Source organism: Lepisma saccharinum, chromosome 3, assembly GCF_977018435.1.
Source record: "Lepisma saccharinum chromosome 3, izLepSacc3.1, whole genome shotgun sequence".
NCBI classification, from domain to species: Eukaryota; Metazoa; Arthropoda; class Insecta; order Zygentoma; family Lepismatidae; genus Lepisma; species Lepisma saccharinum.
The window spans coordinates 109999133-110020742 of NC_139231.1; the positions used below are offsets into that span (position 1 = coordinate 109999133).

At 40.1% G+C, this 21610-nt stretch overlaps 1 protein-coding gene across 3 annotated transcripts in view; it reads right to left on the bottom strand.

The window, feature by feature from the left end:
* The window catches only part of LOC145985955 (transforming growth factor-beta-induced protein ig-h3-like), an 81658-nt gene that overhangs the window by 15031 nt on the left and 45017 nt on the right, over window positions 1-21610 (bottom strand). The window contains exons 2-10 of one of the 3 annotated variants that reach the window (XM_083120099.1): window positions 16604-16697; window positions 15272-15340; window positions 14421-14560; window positions 13359-13559; window positions 10721-10885; window positions 6383-6509; window positions 5288-5500; window positions 4610-4747; window positions 2075-2244 (exon numbers count right to left, since the gene is read on the bottom strand). In XM_083120099.1, coding sequence (XP_082976225.1) covers window positions 2075-2244; window positions 4610-4747; window positions 5288-5500; window positions 6383-6509; window positions 10721-10885; window positions 13359-13559; window positions 14421-14560; window positions 15272-15340; window positions 16604-16688 — 1308 coding nt within the window. In that variant the 5' untranslated portion in view covers window positions 16689-16697. Of the gene's footprint in view, window positions 1-2074; window positions 2245-4609; window positions 4748-5287; window positions 5501-6382; window positions 6510-10720; window positions 10886-13358; window positions 13560-14420; window positions 14561-15271; window positions 15341-16603; window positions 16699-21610 lie in introns of those variants that run through there. The other 2 variants (XM_083120098.1, XM_083120100.1) reach the window with 2 other exon arrangements.

The following is a 21610-nucleotide window of genomic DNA, read 5'->3' on the forward strand; positions in this document are numbered from 1 at the left end:
TTCATCATATCATCACGCATCCTCATCTTTGCGATTAGCCATATGTGACAGATAAGCGAAGTAAAATAAACTAAGTCTATTAATCAATTATTTTTTAAAACTCTTTAATTCTTCTCTAGCATGCCACGTTTTTGTTAAAATTATATTACGATTTGTAAAATGACGAAATTCTAAAGGAGAACATGCAACTTTCTTTGTAGCGCATCGGTCAGAAAGTTTCAGGAATATGGATTTTCAAAATACATTTTTTCACATGTACTTTGCCCCCTTTTAAAAGTAGCGCTTTTCAATTATGTTACTAATCATTAAAAGGATGCCTCAATACTATCTTGGAGGATGACAATTATTATTTTCCCCCTCCTAAAAGTAATAATATACTTTCGCTCTCTGAATCTCCCATATAAATGCTAGGGGCCGTCTGCTTCAGACGAGCTCACTGCTTCTCCGGTGACGTCACGCGTTCGTGCAAGATCGGCAATCTTCGGATGGCTTTACCTAATCTCTATATTCCTTGGTAGCGTGCGACTGTTCATCGTTCACCGGGCTCCCTTCACCGGGAAAGACAAGCGCTGATGCCAGGCCGCTTGCCGCAGAGTCTCGTAGCGAATGTCAGGGAATGCTCTGTAGTTACATGACTATATGCATGGCAACAAATTACGTTAGTATGTCATTTAGACTGTCCGAATGAGGTAATTGGTACTACAGTAACTTGAGGACAAAGAAGCGAAATAGCTAGACCTCGGAATTGTGTTCTACATGATATAATATTGCATATGGAACTTATTACTTACTACATCTTCCAAGTGATAGGTATTTATACCTCTAGTATATATGATATCTCATAATTTGTACTCTACAACAATGAACTTAGGTTAGACTTTAATCTAAAAGGAAGGAAAAAATAACTGTGTAAGTTGTACTCAATACGGCCTACATAGAAATATATCGTGACATTTGTTACTCTTGTGTTCACGTACTGTGTGTGTGGAACTCAGGGTGATAAAGAACCTTTCATTTTCCCAGACTGTGATGTGTAATCCATGGTTTTCTGGTAACAAATTGTGACATGTCACTCCATTGTTTATTGGTTGTAAACAATGTTATCTCTTTGTGCAAATCTCATGGCAATTACCGCCCCAAATTTCAAATTTTATGTAAATAGAAATACATTTTGGAAAATGTTCTTGCTCGCTTCGCTCGCAATACCTGATTTTCTTATTCTTATCAAGTTCAGAGCTCTAGCTTGGGTGCGGAGGGAGTGGGCTTTGGGTGTCGAACGATGTAAATGAGAAAAGTTGGAAAAGGGAGAATGCCATGGCGCCCCGTGAAATTATTTGCACCCTATTAAATCAATATTGATTTCAGTCTGCAAGAAAAATTGGATCTAAAATTTTCTTCCTCGCTTCGCTCGCAGTCTCTGCTTCTTTTCTGTAATGCATTGTAAATTACCAGAGAGAGAAGTAACACTTCTCTTAATTGATTTCTGTCTTAAATGCATAAACGATTGTTCTGAGGAAAGGGAGCGTGCATATTTCAGAGACAATTTATATAATTTTTGCTGTTGGTTTATTGTGAGGTGGATGAATTGATTGTGTAATGTATATTAAATAAACTTTGAATACGTATACAATTTAGTGTTGGAACGTTGCATATGTATTTTCTTATTTTACGTCGTTGTATGTTGCATATGTGTGAAACACATCGTGCATGAAAATTATACACGTTAATGTAAAAAAAAAGAATCTATATTATTCGGAATTCATTTACCGAGCATTTTCTGTCTTTCAAAAATAGTTTGTGTGCTTGTTTTCCATTATTAATGGGAAATTGAACGTGTTGAACAAATAATTCAAATCGTTTGTTAGAACACAAATGACTTAGCACCGACTTCTACCCCTTTTTTGCGTAATTTACAAGGATAATAACGTCTTTGAAACTGCTACTACTAATAATAATGTTATAATAACAACAATAATAATTGTTATTATTATTATTATTATTGGTACGTTCCTAAAACTTGCCCCCCCCCCCCACATTGGCAATTTACTTAGAAGGAAGAAGAATTTTCACTCACTCCTCTGAAGAGCTTGATTCGAAGATTCTGTCCCGGCTGGCGAGAGGGCAGCACCTTCTTGTCGACCAACTCGCTCGTGAGCACTCTGCCGGACACCATGTGACCTAACAGCAGCGCTCGGCCCTCTTGCGGATTGTTCTGCAAATACTCGAGTGTCCCGTTCGGAAGTGCTGAAAAGAAAAAAAAAACGATCCGAGTCGATCACTTCTCACTTGCACGAACAATCACAAAAATGTTCACTATAATGATTTGAAACTTGTATTAAAAATGGAAACAAAAATTTCAAACAAACCGGTTTATCATTCATCCTCATTGTCACGGTGCGACTTTAGATGTACATGTAGAAGGGCGACGCAAATTACCAAATTCACAACAAAATAACACAAAATATCACGAATTTTTCAACCTGAAGGAGAATGGGCCGTCAAGGGGGAGGTAGACCTTAATCAAACAACAAAAATAGATAAAATCACGCTTCTTTAATGCAAACTCCCCCCCCCCCCTGCTTGCCCACTCATTTTTTTTTTGCATCGTCACTGGGAGTAAATTCGTTTTTGGGGGGTAGTGTAAAGAAAAAGTTAGCACCAAACTTGCTTTAAATTGGGCCTATGTGTATAAAATTAAGGCAAGGGAGTGTTTCGGAAATACTTACTCAGGAACATACAAAATTAATTGAATATGTACATTCCTGAAACAGAATTTTACACACATTCAACGCACTTCAAAAAAAAAAAAGCTTGCAAGTTTGGGTCCCTACAAACCCTGATCCCCTCCCCTCACTTCTACACTGCAATGATTGCGGAGCCCCAACACAATTTTGTTTTCAAAAATATTTTAAAGATCCAAGTTAAATTTGTTCGTTCTTTCAATTCTGAAGGTGCTGCTGGCAGCCAGGCGCACACGCACTGAAAGGAATAATGCGGAGAAAGACATGGAAGAGAGCAGGGAAGAAAATGAGTAAGAGATTAATTGTAGGGCATTACAAAACCCGAAGGTTTCTTGCCGCAGCAACATATATTTTTCTACCTGTTCCTATCTTGACCATCCTTTCCAGTTTCCTTCTGGTCCATCTGACTGTTGTTCTTCCATTTTCCTGCAGGCCTCTTACCATTAGATTTCCTTACACGGGTCCTGCAAAGTTTGCTCTCCTCCCCCATGCCTGCTACATGGCCTGCCGCCGAAGTCCTCTTGATTTAATTATTTCGATAATATTAGGAGATGAATATAGATTATGCAGTTCAGCTGTTTCACCTCCTAAGATTTTATCTTGAAAACTATTGAATCCATAGAGAGAAAAATAGAAGGGGCGAACGAAAAACTGATAGTAGAGAGAAAGAGAATAAGACACAAACAGAGAGAGAGAGAGAGAGAGAGAGAGAGAGAGAGAGAGAGAGAGAGAGAGAGAGAGAGAGAGAGAGAGAGAGAGAGAGGAGGGGTAGTAAACAGAGGCGTCTCCTGAATGCATGCGGTGTATGCTGCGCATGCGTCAATTTTGGGAAAAAGGAAAGCTTGCTCTGTGACGACATTAATGAGCATTTCTACATTCTAATTTCTTCATATAGGAAAATAATTTATTTTACACGAGAGCGCTCAACTAAGCTTATATTACATTTCTTCGATCTGAAGTGAAAGAAAGTAATAATTATTTTCCCACAATTGACGCATGCGTCACTTCAGATGCAAGGAATCTAATATAATCTTAGTTGAGCGCTCTCGTGTAAAATAAATACTTCTCCTATATGAAGAAATTCTCATTAATGTCGTCGCAGAGCAAGCTGTCCTTTTTCCCCACAATTGACGCATGCGCATCATGCACCGCATGCGTTTAGGAGACGCCTCTCAAACAAGTAGAGAGAAAGGAAAGGCAGATTCGAAAGGCGCGGAGGAAACAATTTAGTTACTCCATGATATTTCTATCACTGGCGTACGCAGGGGCGGGTGAAGGGCTGATGTGTTCACAAGTCCTTCCCTAAGTTTGTGAAAATCAAAATTTTCCGATGAAAGTGATAAAGAACTTGGGGAAAAATCAAAGTGGTAACTGAAATCCCAATTTCAAAATTATTTCCTACTATATATACTCTGTCCCAGCTAACTGTGGAGCAGACAAACGAAAACAAGTATCTGAGTAAGTAGTGACGCGAGACGGCTCCACCAAAGAACACGTGAGAGAAACGAAATTGCGTGGAGTGGGGGAAAGCGACTGAAGTTACCAGCTTTCCCAGCAGCCTCTACTGTTTCGCTCTGGCCAATAGATTTCCTTCGCTTCTATGACGCTATGCGGGGCCTAGCTCCACAGTTAGCTGGGACAGGGTTACCTTTTTTGTTTTTGTTTTGGAACAACTTTTAATACGAAGGTTAAAAATAGTAATTATGAAATATCTTATAGTGTATCCCATACCCCTCCAATAGAACGCAACTATCTATCATATCTTGAGTGAGAAATCTGAAGTAATAGATAATTACAAAGTATAGTACAGCTTAGTACAGCACAGTACTTAGTACTTAACACACAACAAATTATCTCTGAATGCATACCTTGAAAAGCCCTGTTATTAGGCGCAAACACTGTCAATGGCCCTCTTCCAGTGAAGGTTGTCAGGAGGCCGGTGTTTGGCAGCAGCGACAAGAGAATTGACAATCCAGTGTCATCTGCCACGTCCAGCAGTTGGCGCGCTATGAAGTACAATGAAAAGTCATTATCTTTTACTGTTATGAAGAAACAACTTTAACCGAGTTGTAGACTTCTAGATACACCACACTATCTTTAAGAACATACGTAGAATTTGTTAGTCCTTATCCTTCATAGTTGAATGCATAAATGCACATTCCAGCTTCCTTGGAAAAGTGTAGGTCATATAGTATAATTTTCCAAATAGATGCTAATTATGAATCATTACAATAATTCACTTAATAAATATTAGACCACTAACGGAGAAATAACGTACATCATAATTATTTGTGTTACAAGGCAAAGTTTTACTTAAATACCACTTTCATGTTTAAACATTAAAATCGGGGTCTGACCTAAAGTTTTGAAGTTAGATTCAAACCAATCCACTGTGCAATTGCAGGGCAATCATAGTGTGGAAGTACATTGATTGATTTGGAGGGAAGTACGTCGAATAAGCTGTGTTGCTGTTTACGCAACTGCTTTCCTTAAGTCAGACCGGAACTTATAAACCGCCCCTCGTATATGAAAGGGAAAAATCATACCTCTCCTAGGGAGCAGAACCTTGTCTATTATGTGAACGAAACCATTGGAAGCCACCAAGTTTGATGCCTCAATCCTAGCGCCAGATATTTTGGTCGTTCCGTTGATGTCGCAGCGTCCTTTGAGAACCGTTCCTGCAGCCGTGTGCAAGGTGGCGTTGCTATGCAGCATGGCGGCACAATGGACTCCTTCCACTAGATGGTGCTCCAACAGTGCTGGCAATAATAGGAATGTCATTACAGTAATATAAGCCCGATTTTTATGTAATTACATATTTTATTGGAACTTATTTAGTCGCAATGTTCACGAACCAATATCGCACTTATATTAATTATTTAATTTGCATATTTCAATCGGTTCTATATATTTGTAGTGGGTTTTATATAAAAACACATATTTTAGGATCTTTCAACTTAAATTTTGTGTACTCACGTTTATGTAGAACACGGTATTCTTATGGTCTCCGAAAAAATGCATTCTCTACCCTGTATGTATGCAACCACGTGGCACATATTCGGGGTTGCTACTCATCTGCAAACTTTTGTTGAAAACCCTTTTTTTAGCACACTAAGGACAGACTGTACAACGCCTTCTGGAGTGTAAATACGTCTGGGCATAACGTTAAGAAATTCGTCTTTGTGCAAGAACATGAAATGGCATATGAAACATATGCATATATGCTGATGCGTACATGATTCTAGTAGGAGAAACTTTAGCCTGCAGGAGTCTGTGCTTGCGTGATGCTGTTTCCGCAGGATATCATTGCCTTTAGTATATTACCTGACAGAAAAACAAATTTCAGTGGCAACCTTGAGCTTGTACCGCACGGCCACATACATGCAGGATAGAAAATACTGTTTTTAGAGGGCTCATAGCGTCGTAATGAGGCCTTAACGAACAAAATGTTACCAAGAAAAGATATTCGTCTTCATATATGCTACACCTAGTGTGTGTGAGAGTGTGTGTGTTGTGTAATTTAATATTAGTTGCTACTTATATATATATATATATATATATATATATATATATATATATATATGACATATATATATATATATATATGACATATATATATATATATATGACAAAATTCTTACCTGTTAGGGCAGGTCCATCGTAGAGGACAGCCGCCAGGTAGTCCCTGGGAAGGGCCTCAAATGCTTCGTCTGAAGGAGCGAAGAAGGTCAAAGGGCCTGGTTTCCTCAAGGTAGCGCCCAATTGCGCCTGAAACATAGAGCACCCTTTAGTACGTTACTCAATAAGATTATCATCTAGCAGAAACAAGTTGGAGTTTCATTCTAGTATTTTGAACTTTTATAATAATAATCCTTAGCGCGACAGCCCATGAAGGGCCTGGGCATACCTACCGACTGCCGACCTCCCTCCCACGCTTTCCTTCGTCACCTCTAAGCGTGGAGATCTTCAACCAGTATTGGAATAGTCGGGGGGTCAGCCCGACGTATCCCCAGCCGTTATAGTAGGTCGTCCCGACCGGATTACGCTCACTCACTCGGAGCTTCCCAATTTCCTCACGATGGTGGGTTGCCACCGGCCCTATACGTAGGCCGAATAAATTCCGACCAGAGCCGGATTCGAACCTACGCCGTCCCGCAGCGAACGATCTCAAGACACCTTAACCCGCTCGGCTACGGAGGAGGACTTTTGGACTTTTAACCACTGTTATTTTTAAAAAAAGATTTACCTACGTTTCGGAGGCTGAATCTGCCTCCGTCTTCAGGGTAGCGTGTAGTCTGTTAGGTCACATAAATGGTTGCCTAGGAGGATTATAAATCACCACTGATTAGCTACAAAGAAGTTGGAGTTTCACTTGCTACGCTGACCCCACGTCAACCCATTATCGACATTTTACTCACAAAATTCAAGGTGATTCAAAAGTTTCTTGACATTTTCCTTGTATTGTTAATTAATGGTTTTCAGGGTGGGATAAAATACACTGTTCTTTTCCAGCAAGATGGTGCACCACCGCAAGAGTGTACCAAGTAAAAATCAACACCATAGAGCAACTGACACAGCGAATAGCTGCAGCAACAGGGGAGATCCGCCAGATATGTTGGAGCATGTGTTCTAAGCAAGAGAGGTTGGTGCTATGCCTAGACTTACAGGGCCACCACATTGAAATGTACTAAGTTTGTCTTCTATTCTAGAGTACTTTTCAGCAGTACTCTTTGTCAATTGTGTCAATAAAATGCTTTTTGATTAAAATGTCAAGAGAATTTTGAATCACCATGTATATGTCTCCACTTTCATTAGTTAAGGAAAGGTTGTCATAATGCCGATGGTGGGGAATTTTCACCTCCCACTGACAGACAGACGGACGATAGGGAATGAATTTGCCTGTAAGGCGCTGAAAAGCTCATTGATATTATTTACTTGTCCTTTCTAAGGACTCTGTCATTCGCGCGAAGTTTGCACCAAAACTTATGCAGTACATTTGGCAATAGTGCGCAGACAGCAGACCACTTGGTGGCGGGAACTGTACCAAGATAAACCTTCTGGCACTTTATAAATATTTACGTAGGGAATTTTGAACTTCGCCAAGATTAATTTAAATTTTGGAAATATTTCTAGCTGATCTAAGAGGCAAGATTATAGGCGTTGTTCTTGAAAGATGTATCTAAAATTTCTGAAGCTTACTATTGTACCGTAACTTTTTTAAAGTAATACGAGTATTGTATCAATAAAAAATTAATGAAATGCAAAATGCAATAATCGTACTGTTTTGCTTCTTTTAAAACTGACAACCAATATACTAATTAATATTTGTTTACTTAAGCGAGGAAATTTAACATTTTCAATCTAAAAGGCCTAATACTCAGTATTTTTAAGTTTTTTTTTTTTTAATTTCCGGGGGAAGGCCTCCGGACCCCTTATAAACTAGGGGATATTCAATAACCCTCAGGTACATCATATGCTTCTCCCAGAGTCTGACCCCCCAAAGCAAAAGCTCAAACTCCGCCCATGCATGTAAATCAGATCGTGTACTTGTAGGCGAACATTGTTGCTATGATACTTGAAACAGTCGCGTATGCTGAGTCCAGGAGCTGGACTTATTGCACGATGACAGGTGGTCCTATGGAGGAAGGGAAAATACTAGGTCCGCGAAACGGCGTGTTTAAGGGTTAGACACACCTATTTTGCTCGTTATCGGCATTTTCAAGAGGGCCAAGTTGCCATACCAACGGCAGCCAGGTTGCCAACTCCTAAGAAATCAGGTTGCCAACTCCTAAGAAATCAGGTTGCCAACTCCTAAGAAATCAGGTTGCCAACTCCTAAGAAATCAGGTTGCCAACTCCTAAGAAATCAGGTTGCCAACTCCTAAGAAAACAGGTTGCCAACTCCTAAGAAATCAGGTTGCCAACCCCTAAGAAATCAGGTTGCCAACCCCTAAGAAATCAGGTTGCCAACTCCAGAATCATCATAATCTTCTTGTTGAAATGAACAACTTTATTCACACATTCGATTTTTTCTTTTGTATTTTAGTCTCTTGTCTTCAGGCTTCATGTGTAGTCTAGCTATATACGCGCCTGACTTGAAAGTTTTACGTTTCTCACTCATTAATTGTTTGGCAGCCTGGCTCCCATTAGAGGAACAATTACACAAAGACGGGTCGAAGCTCATTGCATGCTGACAGTGATAAGTGTTCAATTGGATTCAGAGTCGTTGGATCATCCATCTTCAGAATTATCTGGTTTGAAAAACGACCGTGGGTGCTTGTAAGTGAGAGAGAAACCGGAAGTTGAATCATCCAAGCTGATACATCTGCGTCAATTTCATCTCTCCTTGGCAGGGCATTGTTGTTTACGGCTTTGCAAGTCGGAACAATTAACTTTGATGTTGGCGTTCCAAAGTCTAATCTTTCCAGCGAGACACAATGAGAAAATGACATCATGTAACCCTTTCTATTACGAAAGAACTTAAGGAAACAGAGTCTTGAAATCTCCAAGTAACACCAAGCCCTTAGATCCATGTAATCTTTTACCAGAGAGGTTACTTTTCGCTAGAGTGAGATTATTTTGGTAACATCTCTAGCTGTTGTGCATTTGCAGCTTCCTAGCAAGTCGCAACCCCCGACCGAACCAATCAACATGTGAGCCACTGACGTCATCCCAACTCGGGACCTGTCGCTAAGCATCTCTACGATTTCAGACTTTTGGGACAGCCCCTATACAATTTAGGCAGAATACGGACAGACTGATCTATACTCTGTCCCAGGAACCTGTGGAGCAAGATCGCGCATAACGGTAGAGGAGGGGAGAAAGCGAGATTCGTGGGACAGAGTATAGAGAGAATCACTACACTGCTACTGGCAACACTGCAGCCAGGTTACTGTCTTCAGCGGAGTGTTTGAAACAAGGGAGATGTGAAGAGAGGGGTGTTTACAAGCTTGACCTTGAATCGCCTCCACTCGCGTAACAGGGCATACACTTTGTAAACGAAGGCTCGGAGTGAAGCCCCACCATGCCCATCTCCAAATCTGGGCCCGTTTTGAACAGCAACGATTAGTATATATTTTCTCTAGTGATGAACTGAGCGAAAGATCCTGAAGCTATTACCAGAAGAGCAAGTCTTGATGAAGATATACTGATGCGTTTTATCTGTGGGTGTATCAGGAAAAGGCGTTGATGTATGGGTGGCGTCAGGCTGAATAAATGACGTAACCGCAATTGAGAGATGAAAAGAATAAATAGGGTGTAAGCTATTGTCGAAAATCCTTTTGCCATACAGTGGTAGCCTAGTATTCTGCTGTTCTTCAACTAAAGAAACACGACTTTGTTTGTTCGTTTATTAAATATTATAATGGGTGCGCCAGCGCTTAGGCTATTTGCCCCCACGTGGACATAAGCCCCTTATCAACAACGGATCAGCGAATTAGACAAGTTATATTTTCACAATAAAACAAATATTACGGAGTTAAATTCTTTATCAAGACAAAATTAATGCACACACAAAATCTAAAATCGGTTCCTCGTTGAGAATCAATGAAATCCGTATAGATAACAAAATTAAAGGAGGGAGTGAGCTAGGCAGAAGGCTCCGTCGGTCGCGTTCGTGCAGTGGGAAATCTCTCATCTGCAGTGTGGTATTGTGATAATGGCAGAAGAAAAAGGTGGTGGTTGTGGACAAACAAAGGCGCCTTTTCACGTAGTACTTTTTGATCTAAGGACGCAAGCTATTTCTCCACACCTGCCTAGCTGCTTACTGGGGTTGAGAAGCATCGTACAGGCGGGAACCTCACACATCAAGGAACCCTCACTGGCTTCCACAAGTTCAAGCGAGATACTAAAGCCTGGTGTTACGGAGGTCACGGATTCGATCCCACTTTCCCACATACCATGTGTCGAATTTACCATTTCCTACCTGGAACTGCACTCCAGCTACGAACAAAACAGCAATCGTTATGAATATGAACTGACCTGAACTATGGCTGTGGAAAGCCTCCTCAAGTTGTTCCTCCTCATGATGAGATCGGCCACCGTGTAGTGAGGTCCTGGATCGAGCACCGACTCCACCACGTGAATGAGACCCTCCGATGCTTCGACATTCACCTGGACCAAGGGTACGCAGTTAAGAGTCACCAGCTGGAAAAAAATCAAGCGGTTGTGTCGGGTAAATACAGGTTGAGCCTATTATCACGTACATGTACAGAAGAGATTGTTCTAATTCTGCAACATGCCAAAATAGGGTAGGCCAATACCTCCAGCATTGAGTGACGTATCTACAGTCCATGCGATGAAAGAATAAACAAGGCTTTCTGTCACTTTTGTTATAGTTTTATTTCTGACACGTACCTTCTTATTTTGGACGTTTCCAGTCATAAGCTTATTAATATGAGAGAGAGAGAGCAATATTATACATGTTTGTTTATATTGTATCAGACATACAAGAGTTACAATTTGCTAAATCTCTTAAGATATTTGCGTTCGTTATATCTCTTGTTCATATCTTATTTTCCTTATCGGGTTCCAAATGAAGGTGGGTTCAAGGCTGAATACAGTGTTGATGATTGATTTGGTTTATTTTACCTCGTTCTTCTGCCACTTCTGCTTAATCGCGAAGACGAGGATGAGTAATGATTTAATGAAATGGCTGAAGCGACACTTACAAACAATACCGATATCCAGGCCGGGATTCGAACCAGGGGAACCAGGGACACCTGGCGTCGTAGCGCGCTGCTCTAACCACTCCGCCATGGAGGCCGGCGGTACAGCGTTGTTGCTCTGTCGTTTCACCTTCAGTCATAAACCACCCAGTTAATTTGTTAATAAACTTAAAGGTAATTTCCTTACATGTCAATTGAATGCATCCCATACAACTGTCTTTGATGTGCGTCTTACTTGGATAACAAGTTACAATACAACGTTAAAATCAAATGTTACAAGAGAGACGTAAACTTAGTCCATAAAGAAAGGAACAAAGTATCTACACATAGCAACGCATCCGTGATTTTAGAGATGAACAGTGTGGGGGGATGAGGGGGAATTACCCCTCTGGATACTTGCGTCCCCCTCTTCTTGATATTTTTTTCCCTGGGGGGAATGGTGTTTGGAAGGGGGGAAACGAAATTATTGGCAATTTAGTTACTTTTTCCTACCTCGCCATTCAATTGCAACATTTTCTGTCAGACAACTGGAAGCTCCATTCGAACATAGATGTGGCCTCAAGCGTTGCTCTACTCCTGGAACTGTCAAACAAGTGGCCAGGGTTGAAGATCACCTCTCCTCTTTCCTTTTCTTTATCCACGGAATTTGGCAGGAAAATGCATGTGAAACTTACAATCTGGTTTTCACTTGACTCGAACTTGTCACCTCAGAACGCCTTCCTTTGTATGAGTGAAACAATAGTACACGAAGACAGCCTCTATGGAATTTTTGACGCAAGCGAGATAGCCCTTTACGAAGTCATTTTTTAAAGAACAGTATGCTATTTTTTAATCATGAGTTAGATTTCTTTGTGAAGCTATAATGTTAGTGGCAAAAGTGAGCATTACGAGTTCCAGACTCTGCTATATCAGGAATCTGCCTTCCGAATGAACGAAATCTCATAAAGCTGGTGGCAGTGAAGTCTGTGTTGATCAAAGGATCGGCTTTGAAAATTTGCAAGTGCATCTACACAAGAAGGCAGTAGTAGTAGAGTTTCTTTGTTTGTTGCCCATGAGAGATTTAACAAATGTAAAATTCCGTGGCCATGGATGGCTTCATGTATCTAGTGATGAAGTTACAAATACTCGTACATTACCTTTCATTGCCCATCTAACAAATTTTCAGACTTAACAAGCTAATAGAACTTGGGTTAAGCTCCTGGGTCCTGAGATGCAAGTTAATGAGTAATTTATATGATTTCGCAAATGTAACAGTATTTTAGCAAAGTAGACTTGGGTGCTATTCTTATGTGGTAGAAAACGTTTTGATTCTGCCTCCCCCCCCCCCCCCAAAGTTATGCCCAAGTTTGATTCAGATCCCCAACAGTAAGGTCTCAGACTAGATTTCTGGCGGTGGGTGTCAAAATCTCACTTTAAAAACTGTAGGCAAAGTCCCGATTAGCTGTTCTGATCATAAAGTTCTTTCTGTCAAGACATGGGTTGAGTTCCTTCTATGATGCCGTTAGTGTTGCGAACTCATTGTTACCAGTGTGGCATCTTCCCAGCAATGGGGAATTCTGGAGCAAAACTATTAGAGGAAAGTGAAAAAGCGTTGCTTTTATGACAGAGAAATTCCCCTGTGGACCAAGAACATCTCTTGCCAATGATGATCGAAAAAGCCCTGCCCCCCGCAATATTTGTCCAATCGAATAGTATAATATGATGAGATACCCCAAGTTTTGAATCCAGCATACGCTACTTGGAGGGGGATATGTCCTCCCAAATTGAAAGAACATAGAAGCGCGATATTCTCCAAGTGTCCAACTATAGAATTTTTAAAAGAATTGATCAACATAATAATACTTCAAACTCCACTGATTATAATAACAATTGCAACAAATGTGTATTTTCTCTGGCCTGTGTATTATATTGTGGAATACCCATGTAAGAGCGTTAGCGTTTAGGCTACTTACCCCGTTTGGGAATGTGTTTATCCTTATAGGATTCTGGTTGTACAGCGTTGGCAGAAGCTTGTTATCCTTTGGAGCCTTCATGCTAATCCTTCCTTCGACGGCGTGGTACAGAAGTAGGATAGGAGCCTCCAGCCTCTCGCTTCGATACCTGGACAAGTACTGTTGGAGCGTAGAGGTCGAAGACAAAGTTTCTTGTAAGCCCTGAGGACCGAAAGTAGAATGTTAATTCTAAATTCATTTTACAATGGCTACAGTGGTAAAATATTAGTCATTCGTTTTTTTTAAACAGTCTGTGGTACTACAAATTTAGTTAGAAACCCAATCTCGCTTTCTTCACACCTTGAAATTGGTAAACATGATTTTTTGGTTCAATATGAATAGGGGAGTTCTTCATTGTCATGTGGTGTTTAGGCATTTTATGTACAGCCACGGACATTTCTGGTATGTGATGACGTCATTTACTTTCAATGGAATCGCTACACCCTTCACAAACACTCCCACCAGACACCCTGTGCTCATATAGGTTATTCGGGAGTGGACCTACAGTTTAAAGTGGGATTCCAACCAGTATGTGGCACAACCGGGTATTAAACCAGGGACCTTCTGTCTAGAACGCTCTGTTACAGTGTCAACTATGTCGTGTGTGAACGGCTTAATTCGCAAAGGTGCAATGTACCTCCGCAAGAAATCGAACTCAGGGTCCTTTAATTACAAGATTGCAGCTTTAGAGAGAACGTTATCGGTGAGGCCATGCACATTGCACACACGTACAGGACAGAAATAAACACACAGAGAATGATAGAGAGGGGAAGAGAGGGAGGTGGGTCAAAAATATGAGAGAGGGGGATGGGTAAAAATATTAGATTGTGGTGTGTGTGTGTGTGTGAGTGTGTGTTACAGGCATGATGAGACTGAAATTATTGACTGTTCCGATAACATCCTCGAATCTACGGTCTGTAAAAATATCCTCAAATTGCTGGTGTGTAAACAGAATGAGATCCTCGTTTGTATGGAAATTTCAACACACAGACACACACAACACTTAAATACTGATGTACTCACTGTGTTCGTCGGCACAATTAGAGTAACAGCTCCTTGTCCTGGTGTAGACAATATAGAATTCAGGTCCGAGGCAAACGTGGCAGCAAATGCAGTGGCGCCAATCATTCTAGCTGTTTCCACATGGCTACGAAGCGGTTTCACTGTAGGCGGAAAAAAGAACAACACTTACTTACAATGAATGGTTGAAATGCAAGTGCTTCAGCACACAGGTAATTTACACCTGGCACGTCAAGTGAGAACAAGCTACTTATGGAGAACAAATTAGTCCCATGGATTTAAATAAATTAATTTATGTAATTAATTGTAGGAATTAAACCTAATTTTGCCAAAATGAATTTCCGATCCTGGCCGTGAGAGTCTAGTTACCTTGCAAGAATGAAGTTTCGAGGGGTGTACGGTGGAGATACTTGGGTGCCCTCCGAACACTCACACCCTTTTACACCCAAAATTACCGACGTGATTAGCAAGAAGGGGCAGAACAGCGACGCTAAATAACAAAAATAACAAAATCTACACCCCAATTAATAACAATAAATAACAACACCATAATGCACTTTCAATATTTATTGTTTTTCATGAAATATTTCCGGTGGTGATTTTAGATGACACACCCTGTATACCGCATCATACACTTCTGAAGATTTTTGAGAAAATACAAGAGTAAGTACAGAATGCACGAAAAGTTCTTACCATTTTTTCATACACGCTTGCACTAAATCACATTTCAAAGCTTGGGCCTTTCCAATATGTCGTTAACCTTGTGAATTTGGGGCAAATATCACTTTATCTATACATGTACATCAATTGCACTATCCAATAATAATTATGGCTTGTAAAATGAATGGACATACCTAGAGGGCAACCAAATTCTCCAGGGAACATACTATATCCTTCGCAGCATTTGAAGATGACCATGCTACCTCAAAAGTAAAAGAAAACATTATGTTAGTTTTTTTTACACAATAGGTACAGACTGCCTCATATACCAGAAGACAAGCAAGAAATAGTGAAAAATCAATAAAACTGCTAATGGTAAAAATTACAACATATCCCCTTAAAATTATTATGAAAGAATATAATAGATTGCTCAAAGAAACTCAATACCAATGTCTGTAACAGATCATAATTTATAAACCAATGTTTTTATTTTTATTATTTTTGCCAAAGAGAAATATATAGGCTATTCCACATAAAATCGCACTAATATTGACGCGGTCGCGAGCGTTATTTCATTTTATTTACATTAAGAGATAATACCTCAGAATTAAGTCTCACGTTTTATTAGTACTAAAGCGGGATTCATCAAAAACTGTGGCCGTTGGATGTGGTCATGAGTCGCAGTTTTAGCGGCCATGCTTTAGACAATGGATTGTGTACAATTAACATTGCATTCAACTGGTGACATCATGTTTATTGTTTACTGTTTATCGTAAAATAGAGAAAGAAGTAAAAAGTAGTGAAAGATAAATAAAAATGGGGAGGAAGAAGATATATACAAGACCAGAGATAGAAAAAAGAAAAGAGAATAGAGAGAAAGAATGAAGATAAATAGAATAGAGAGAAAGAATGAAGATAAATAGAATAGAGAGAAAGAAGAGCACTAAAAGAACAGAGAAAAAAGGAAAACACAAAACATAGAGAAAAAGAAAAGAGATAAAGAAAGAAGAGAAATAAAATGGAGAAAAACATGAGAAATAAAAGAATAGAGATAAATAAGAAAACGGAATTGAGGCAGAGAAGGAAAATGTACAAAAGAGTAGAGCGATAGAAATAAAAAGATAATGAAAAGAATAACAGAGTGAATGAGAGAAAGTAAGTGAAAGAGCGTGAGAAGAGAGAAAAGGAAAGAATAAAAAAGAAACTAGAGAGGGAGGAAATATGGAAATCGGGACAGGAAACGAGAGGAAAGGTAGCAAAAGAAATGAGGTAAAGTGTAGGGAACAATCGTGAAGAAAGAGATTGAAAGGCGAAAATGTAGGAAGACAGAACAACAGAAAGGAGAAACACTCCAGATGGGGATCAAGTCACCTCTTTTGATAGGCCTACCCCTGTGGCGCCCATGTTTTAGAGGCCTGTAGAACGGATAAGGTCCCCTATAATACGTCACAGGTTACAATCGCATTCATTCTAACGACCTGTCTAGTAGCTAGCTTACATTCAATTTTTATCTTTAGTAAATTTACCTACGTGTTCTTGCCGCAGAAGGATCCGCCTATCCAGGGCCTGTAGTAACGAAGATTTAACTCTGGCACAGTCTCCTCCACGCATACATTCGGCCTGCAAATAAAGTTTAAAAATAATCAGGTTTCTACTGTTCTAATCTACAGAGGCAAAATAATAAATAAATAAATAAATAAATAATTTAAAAAAAATACAAACACAGCATTCAATAACTTGGATAATTTTTTTCATGTTGACTTTTTCATGAAATGTATGGCCAATATTTAGGCACATGTTGCTTGCGTCTGTTGACAAAATTTCGACCTGCTAGTGTTGCCTTCCGCCAGCTATTAATACTTAGAAGTTTAAATATCTCAATGGATGAGGCTTCATAACGCAGAAAACCCGGCGTAAATATCTCTTACGATTTTCATGTCACAGAAGATCATTTTTTTTTGTTGCGCGACTTTTAAAACATGATGCGTAAAGTATTCTTAAATTTAGTTCTCTGCTATTTTTTACGTACCTTTCATGCTATTTGTATGTAACAATTCTTATTTTCTGCAAGAGTTATTGTTAGACACAATTCTTATTATTTTCCGACCTCCGTGATGAGCGGACACTCGCAAAGAACGCCCAGGCCATGATTCGAACCCGGGACCCTTAGCATCGTAGCGTGCTTTGCTAACCACTCCGCCAAAGTTGTCGGCGGGGGAGGGCAAGAATTTGCTCTCTAAGAGCTTGAATAACTCACTGTAATTTGTTTGTCCTTTTAAAGATCTCGTGCAACAGCATGGTCAGTCAGTCTCCATGTCTCCATCAAACATACCGTGTGAATGCTGATGAGAAAAGTTCAAATTTTCACAACCAGGTGGAAATGTGTCCTGAAATAACCAGAAATCGAACCTGCAAAACTTAATTTTTAGTTTATGTCAGTACAGAAGTGTTTAATATGCGCGCGGTTAACGCAAATTACCCTTTGGAAGCGTAAGACAGGGTGATCAAAGATTCAACAGCAGGGCGTTGTTCACTGTGCACCAGATTTCAGCCCCACTTTCCACCTGGTGGAGTAAATTTGAACTATTTTTTTTCGTCAGCATTCGCTTCCCCATGATGGCCATAGCCTCTATACCAGGCGCGGTTGGCCCTATAGCGCACAGGATCAGTGAACCCCCAGTAATATACGATAATCACCTCGAGAATGAACAATAAACAATGTCTTTACATTTTCACATTATTTCGCTAAAAATTCTACACAATAAGTCATGTATTTGTGCCCGTAATACGGTGAACTCTTTTGCTGAGAAGAAGAAACCGCGATTCGGCCGCCCTGATACAGACCCTCAGTTGAACCCCCACAGGACAGCTCTTGCCATTGTGAAAGCTTCGTGCGGGAGCAGAAGCTCGAGGAGGGTATAGGACAAAATACATGGAAGATGAGATTTGAAGAACCTGTGTGCCACCCAACGGTCATGCGCAGTTCGTTCTCTCGCAGAAGGCGCGGGACAAGGCTCCGATCTCGCTGCTTCCTCCCTTCCAGTGTTGCTGTGTGCGGTTCAAGTTTGAAGCGCGCACATTACATATTCAATATTCTCTTTGTATCATTTTTGTACCGAACTTCTTGGAATAAATGCAAGATTCTGGCAGAGATGGATGAGTGGAAACAAATAAAAGCTGGAATTAGATGCGATGAATTAAAATAAAGGAGATACATTACCAAAATAGCTCGTGCATGCATTCAGAGGTTTTTCCTTAAAGGTGGAAACACTTCGGGTTCGCGAAAGAGAAAGAATGGCGCGAAGACGTGACTCGCTGTCGCTCGGTGTCAATCGTCTCAAGTTTGTTAGTTTTTGAAGTGATTGGATACTTGTTGGAAAGTATTAAGTGATGCTGCGAGTGAAGCGAGGGATGGACTTTACCTAGGTTATGTCATTTGATGCAGTGTAGGCGTTGCTGTCCGCGCAGGTAAGAAATGACCGATAGAAATGCACATAATTAACTTAAACAAACTTCCTTGTCCACTGAAAAAAAGCGTGTGCTGGTCGACCAGCCCCAAATTTGAACAAAGCTATCTTGTATCAATGAAAGGGTCTCAGGTTCGATTTCTAGTATGCACATGCCATTAGTTGCCATTTCCCTTTAATAAATGTAGGACGTTCTGATTAGTCGGCATGGACGTCCGGAAGGGGAAAAGGGGGCAGCCCCCCATGGAAATTGAATGTAAACCAAAAATTATATATTACACGCATATAATTTAATTTCAGTCACAGTAATTTTTGGTAATTATTATAAAAGCGTTGCAGTAACTTCAGACTGAAGGAGTGTTTTTTGCTCCTCCTGAGGAAAAAATATATTACTTGCCCCTACTTGAGGACGTCCATTCCAACAAAACTCAACTTTTTTCATAAAGGCACAATTTATTGTAGTTTCAGCCCTAAATTTATTCGCACACCCCTAATACAAAACCTTATACTCCCAGATAAAGAATACTCCCAGATAAAAAAAATTCTGGACAAATCTTTTAAGCCCGCCCCCCATCCTTTTGTTAGGCGAAGGAAGTTTATTTTGCGGAAACTGAATATATGTCACATGACTTCAGTGAACCCCCGGGTAAATAATGCACGAGCCGCGCCTGCTCTATACCAAGTTTCACCGCAACCCGATGCTTTGAAAGGTCTCCAGAGGACTCTGAGAAGGCAAGGGTATCTTTAGTTATCAGGACCTGGTACGTTTGGCAACATCGGCTCGCAGACGGCAGACTACCGAATAGCGAGAACTGTTTCAGAAGAAACCTCCCCATATATGCCACCATCGAGGGTCGAACCCGGGACCCCCATTGTGTCTTCAACGTTCTGTTTCAACATCTGAATCGCAACGTAATGAATTCAGAACGATTTCCCCACAATTAATGGAACGCCTTGTATATACAACCGCATATACACATCTGTCAGACACTGGCCGGTGTAGAACATCGATGATAAACTCAACGATTATACATGCTTTCATGTTTTAATTGGTCGAATGAATATGAGAGCCATTTAAAAGCTGAAATGCGTTTGCCACTCAACTGCCACCTGTCTTCCAACTCATGTGCTTCTCATCAGCTCCGGCTCTGTGTTGCCATATGCATACAACAAAAAATACCCGCCAGGCCTTGTTCAATTTTCCTTTCAACCGGACAGTGTTTCCGCCATGAGCTAAGAAACTGCTGGGGAGTTTCTTTTCTCTATTTCTCTCTTTCTCTATCTCTTAGTCTCTGTTGCTTTCCTTCTGTCCTTTACAATCACCCTATCATCCCCCCTTTTCCAGTCTTTCATAATACGTAGGTAGTTAAATATGATACAAGTTGTAAATATGGAACATGCAGAAAGCATATTTTTTGCACAATTCAGATCACATTCTGAGAAATATTGATAAACTAAATGTATTAAACAAACACTGACTGATTACAGGAACGCACTGATTAGAACATTTTATTATTGGAAAGCACCTGCGAATTTTAAACAACAAAATGACATATCATTCTTCATCTCCATGGCAACCAGAACAATACGTGATAAAAAACGGTTGCCTAGTTGCCAATGGTCCTACGTTAGGAAAGTGGTTAAAATTTGAACGTTGTTCTGTCTGTTTCCTCATTTATGCATCATGTATGTATGAACTTTTCCTTTTAATACATAGTTTGCTACAATTGCAGCAAAAAATAGGCATAAATATTTATTTCAGGCTTTGTATGAATAACAGGATTAAGAACCAAGGCATCTTCAAATGTCTGTCCAATTTCCTGATTTTTATGTAAACATTATCCACGCAGAAAAATATTGCAGTGGAAATTTCCCTCATATAGCAACACTGGTCCGTCGTTCGCCCTCCGCATTCTTCACGTCGCAATGGATTGTGGGTCAATAACACAACCTTCGCGATCCGTGTCGAAGTCGTGTGCCAGTGCTCTTCCTACACTGAGAAAGTCATTAACTGCTTCTGAGTCAATAGGCTTGATGTTTGAATACAACCCTCCTCCCCCTCCCTCAATTTTTAACACATTATCAGTCGTATGTAAGACAGCGGCGTGCCGCAGGTTTTCGTAAAGGGGTCGACATGACAGTAAGCAAGGCTATGTCTATTTTTTTTATTCATCCTGCATTTGACGATCCTTTACTTTTGGAATTCTGGTCCAAAGAAATGGAGGGGGAGGGGGTATGACCTCCAACAGTCAACACCCCCCTCTTGAGCTACGCCAAATCCTACAAATTCGTAGCTCGAATCCAGCAGCGACTTGTGTGCAATTTAAACACAGCATAACACTTTTTTCAACCACAAACAGTTATCATGGCGTCAAATTTATTTCCCTAGAAAGCGCTTCAAAAATTCCCTCAAATCTCGAAAATTTACTGTGATTAGCGTGGTCAAACTGTCGGTATCTGGCTCCCCGCACTCCTGAAACTGTTTAGTTGCGAGATTAACCACAACATGCAGTTTAGACAGACAAACATATACAAATGTTGACGTATATCTCGGTTACATCATCACAATTCTCCCCTTCTTGGTTTAATCGCGATGAGAATAAAAAAAAACAGCTGTTGGGTGACGGGACAAACACATTGACAATGCTTGTAGCGCAGAGGTATCGTCACCGGATGGGCTTCCTCCACCCTCCCCCACATCTTAATACCAAAGACGTATTTAGGGGGTCCATGGGGTCCGAACGCCCCTTCCGAAAGACTTACTATGTACTAAAATAAATTAAAGAAAATGTACTGGTTTAGCATTTGTTGTACTATAATAATCGATAGTTACTTATTTCCTATGAACTTGGAAGACAAGGATTATTATATCGGGATCATATTGCTTTGAAGGACAGTAACAAAGAAGATTTATGCACACTGCAACTTATGAAAATTTGCAAAAAAATCTTAATCAGGAACATCCCTTTTTATTATTCAATAAATATTCAATTATTTATCTATTTGACATTAATTGCTTTATTTTTATTCAAATTTGGCGATCTTAAGTACACGTAAATTAGATAA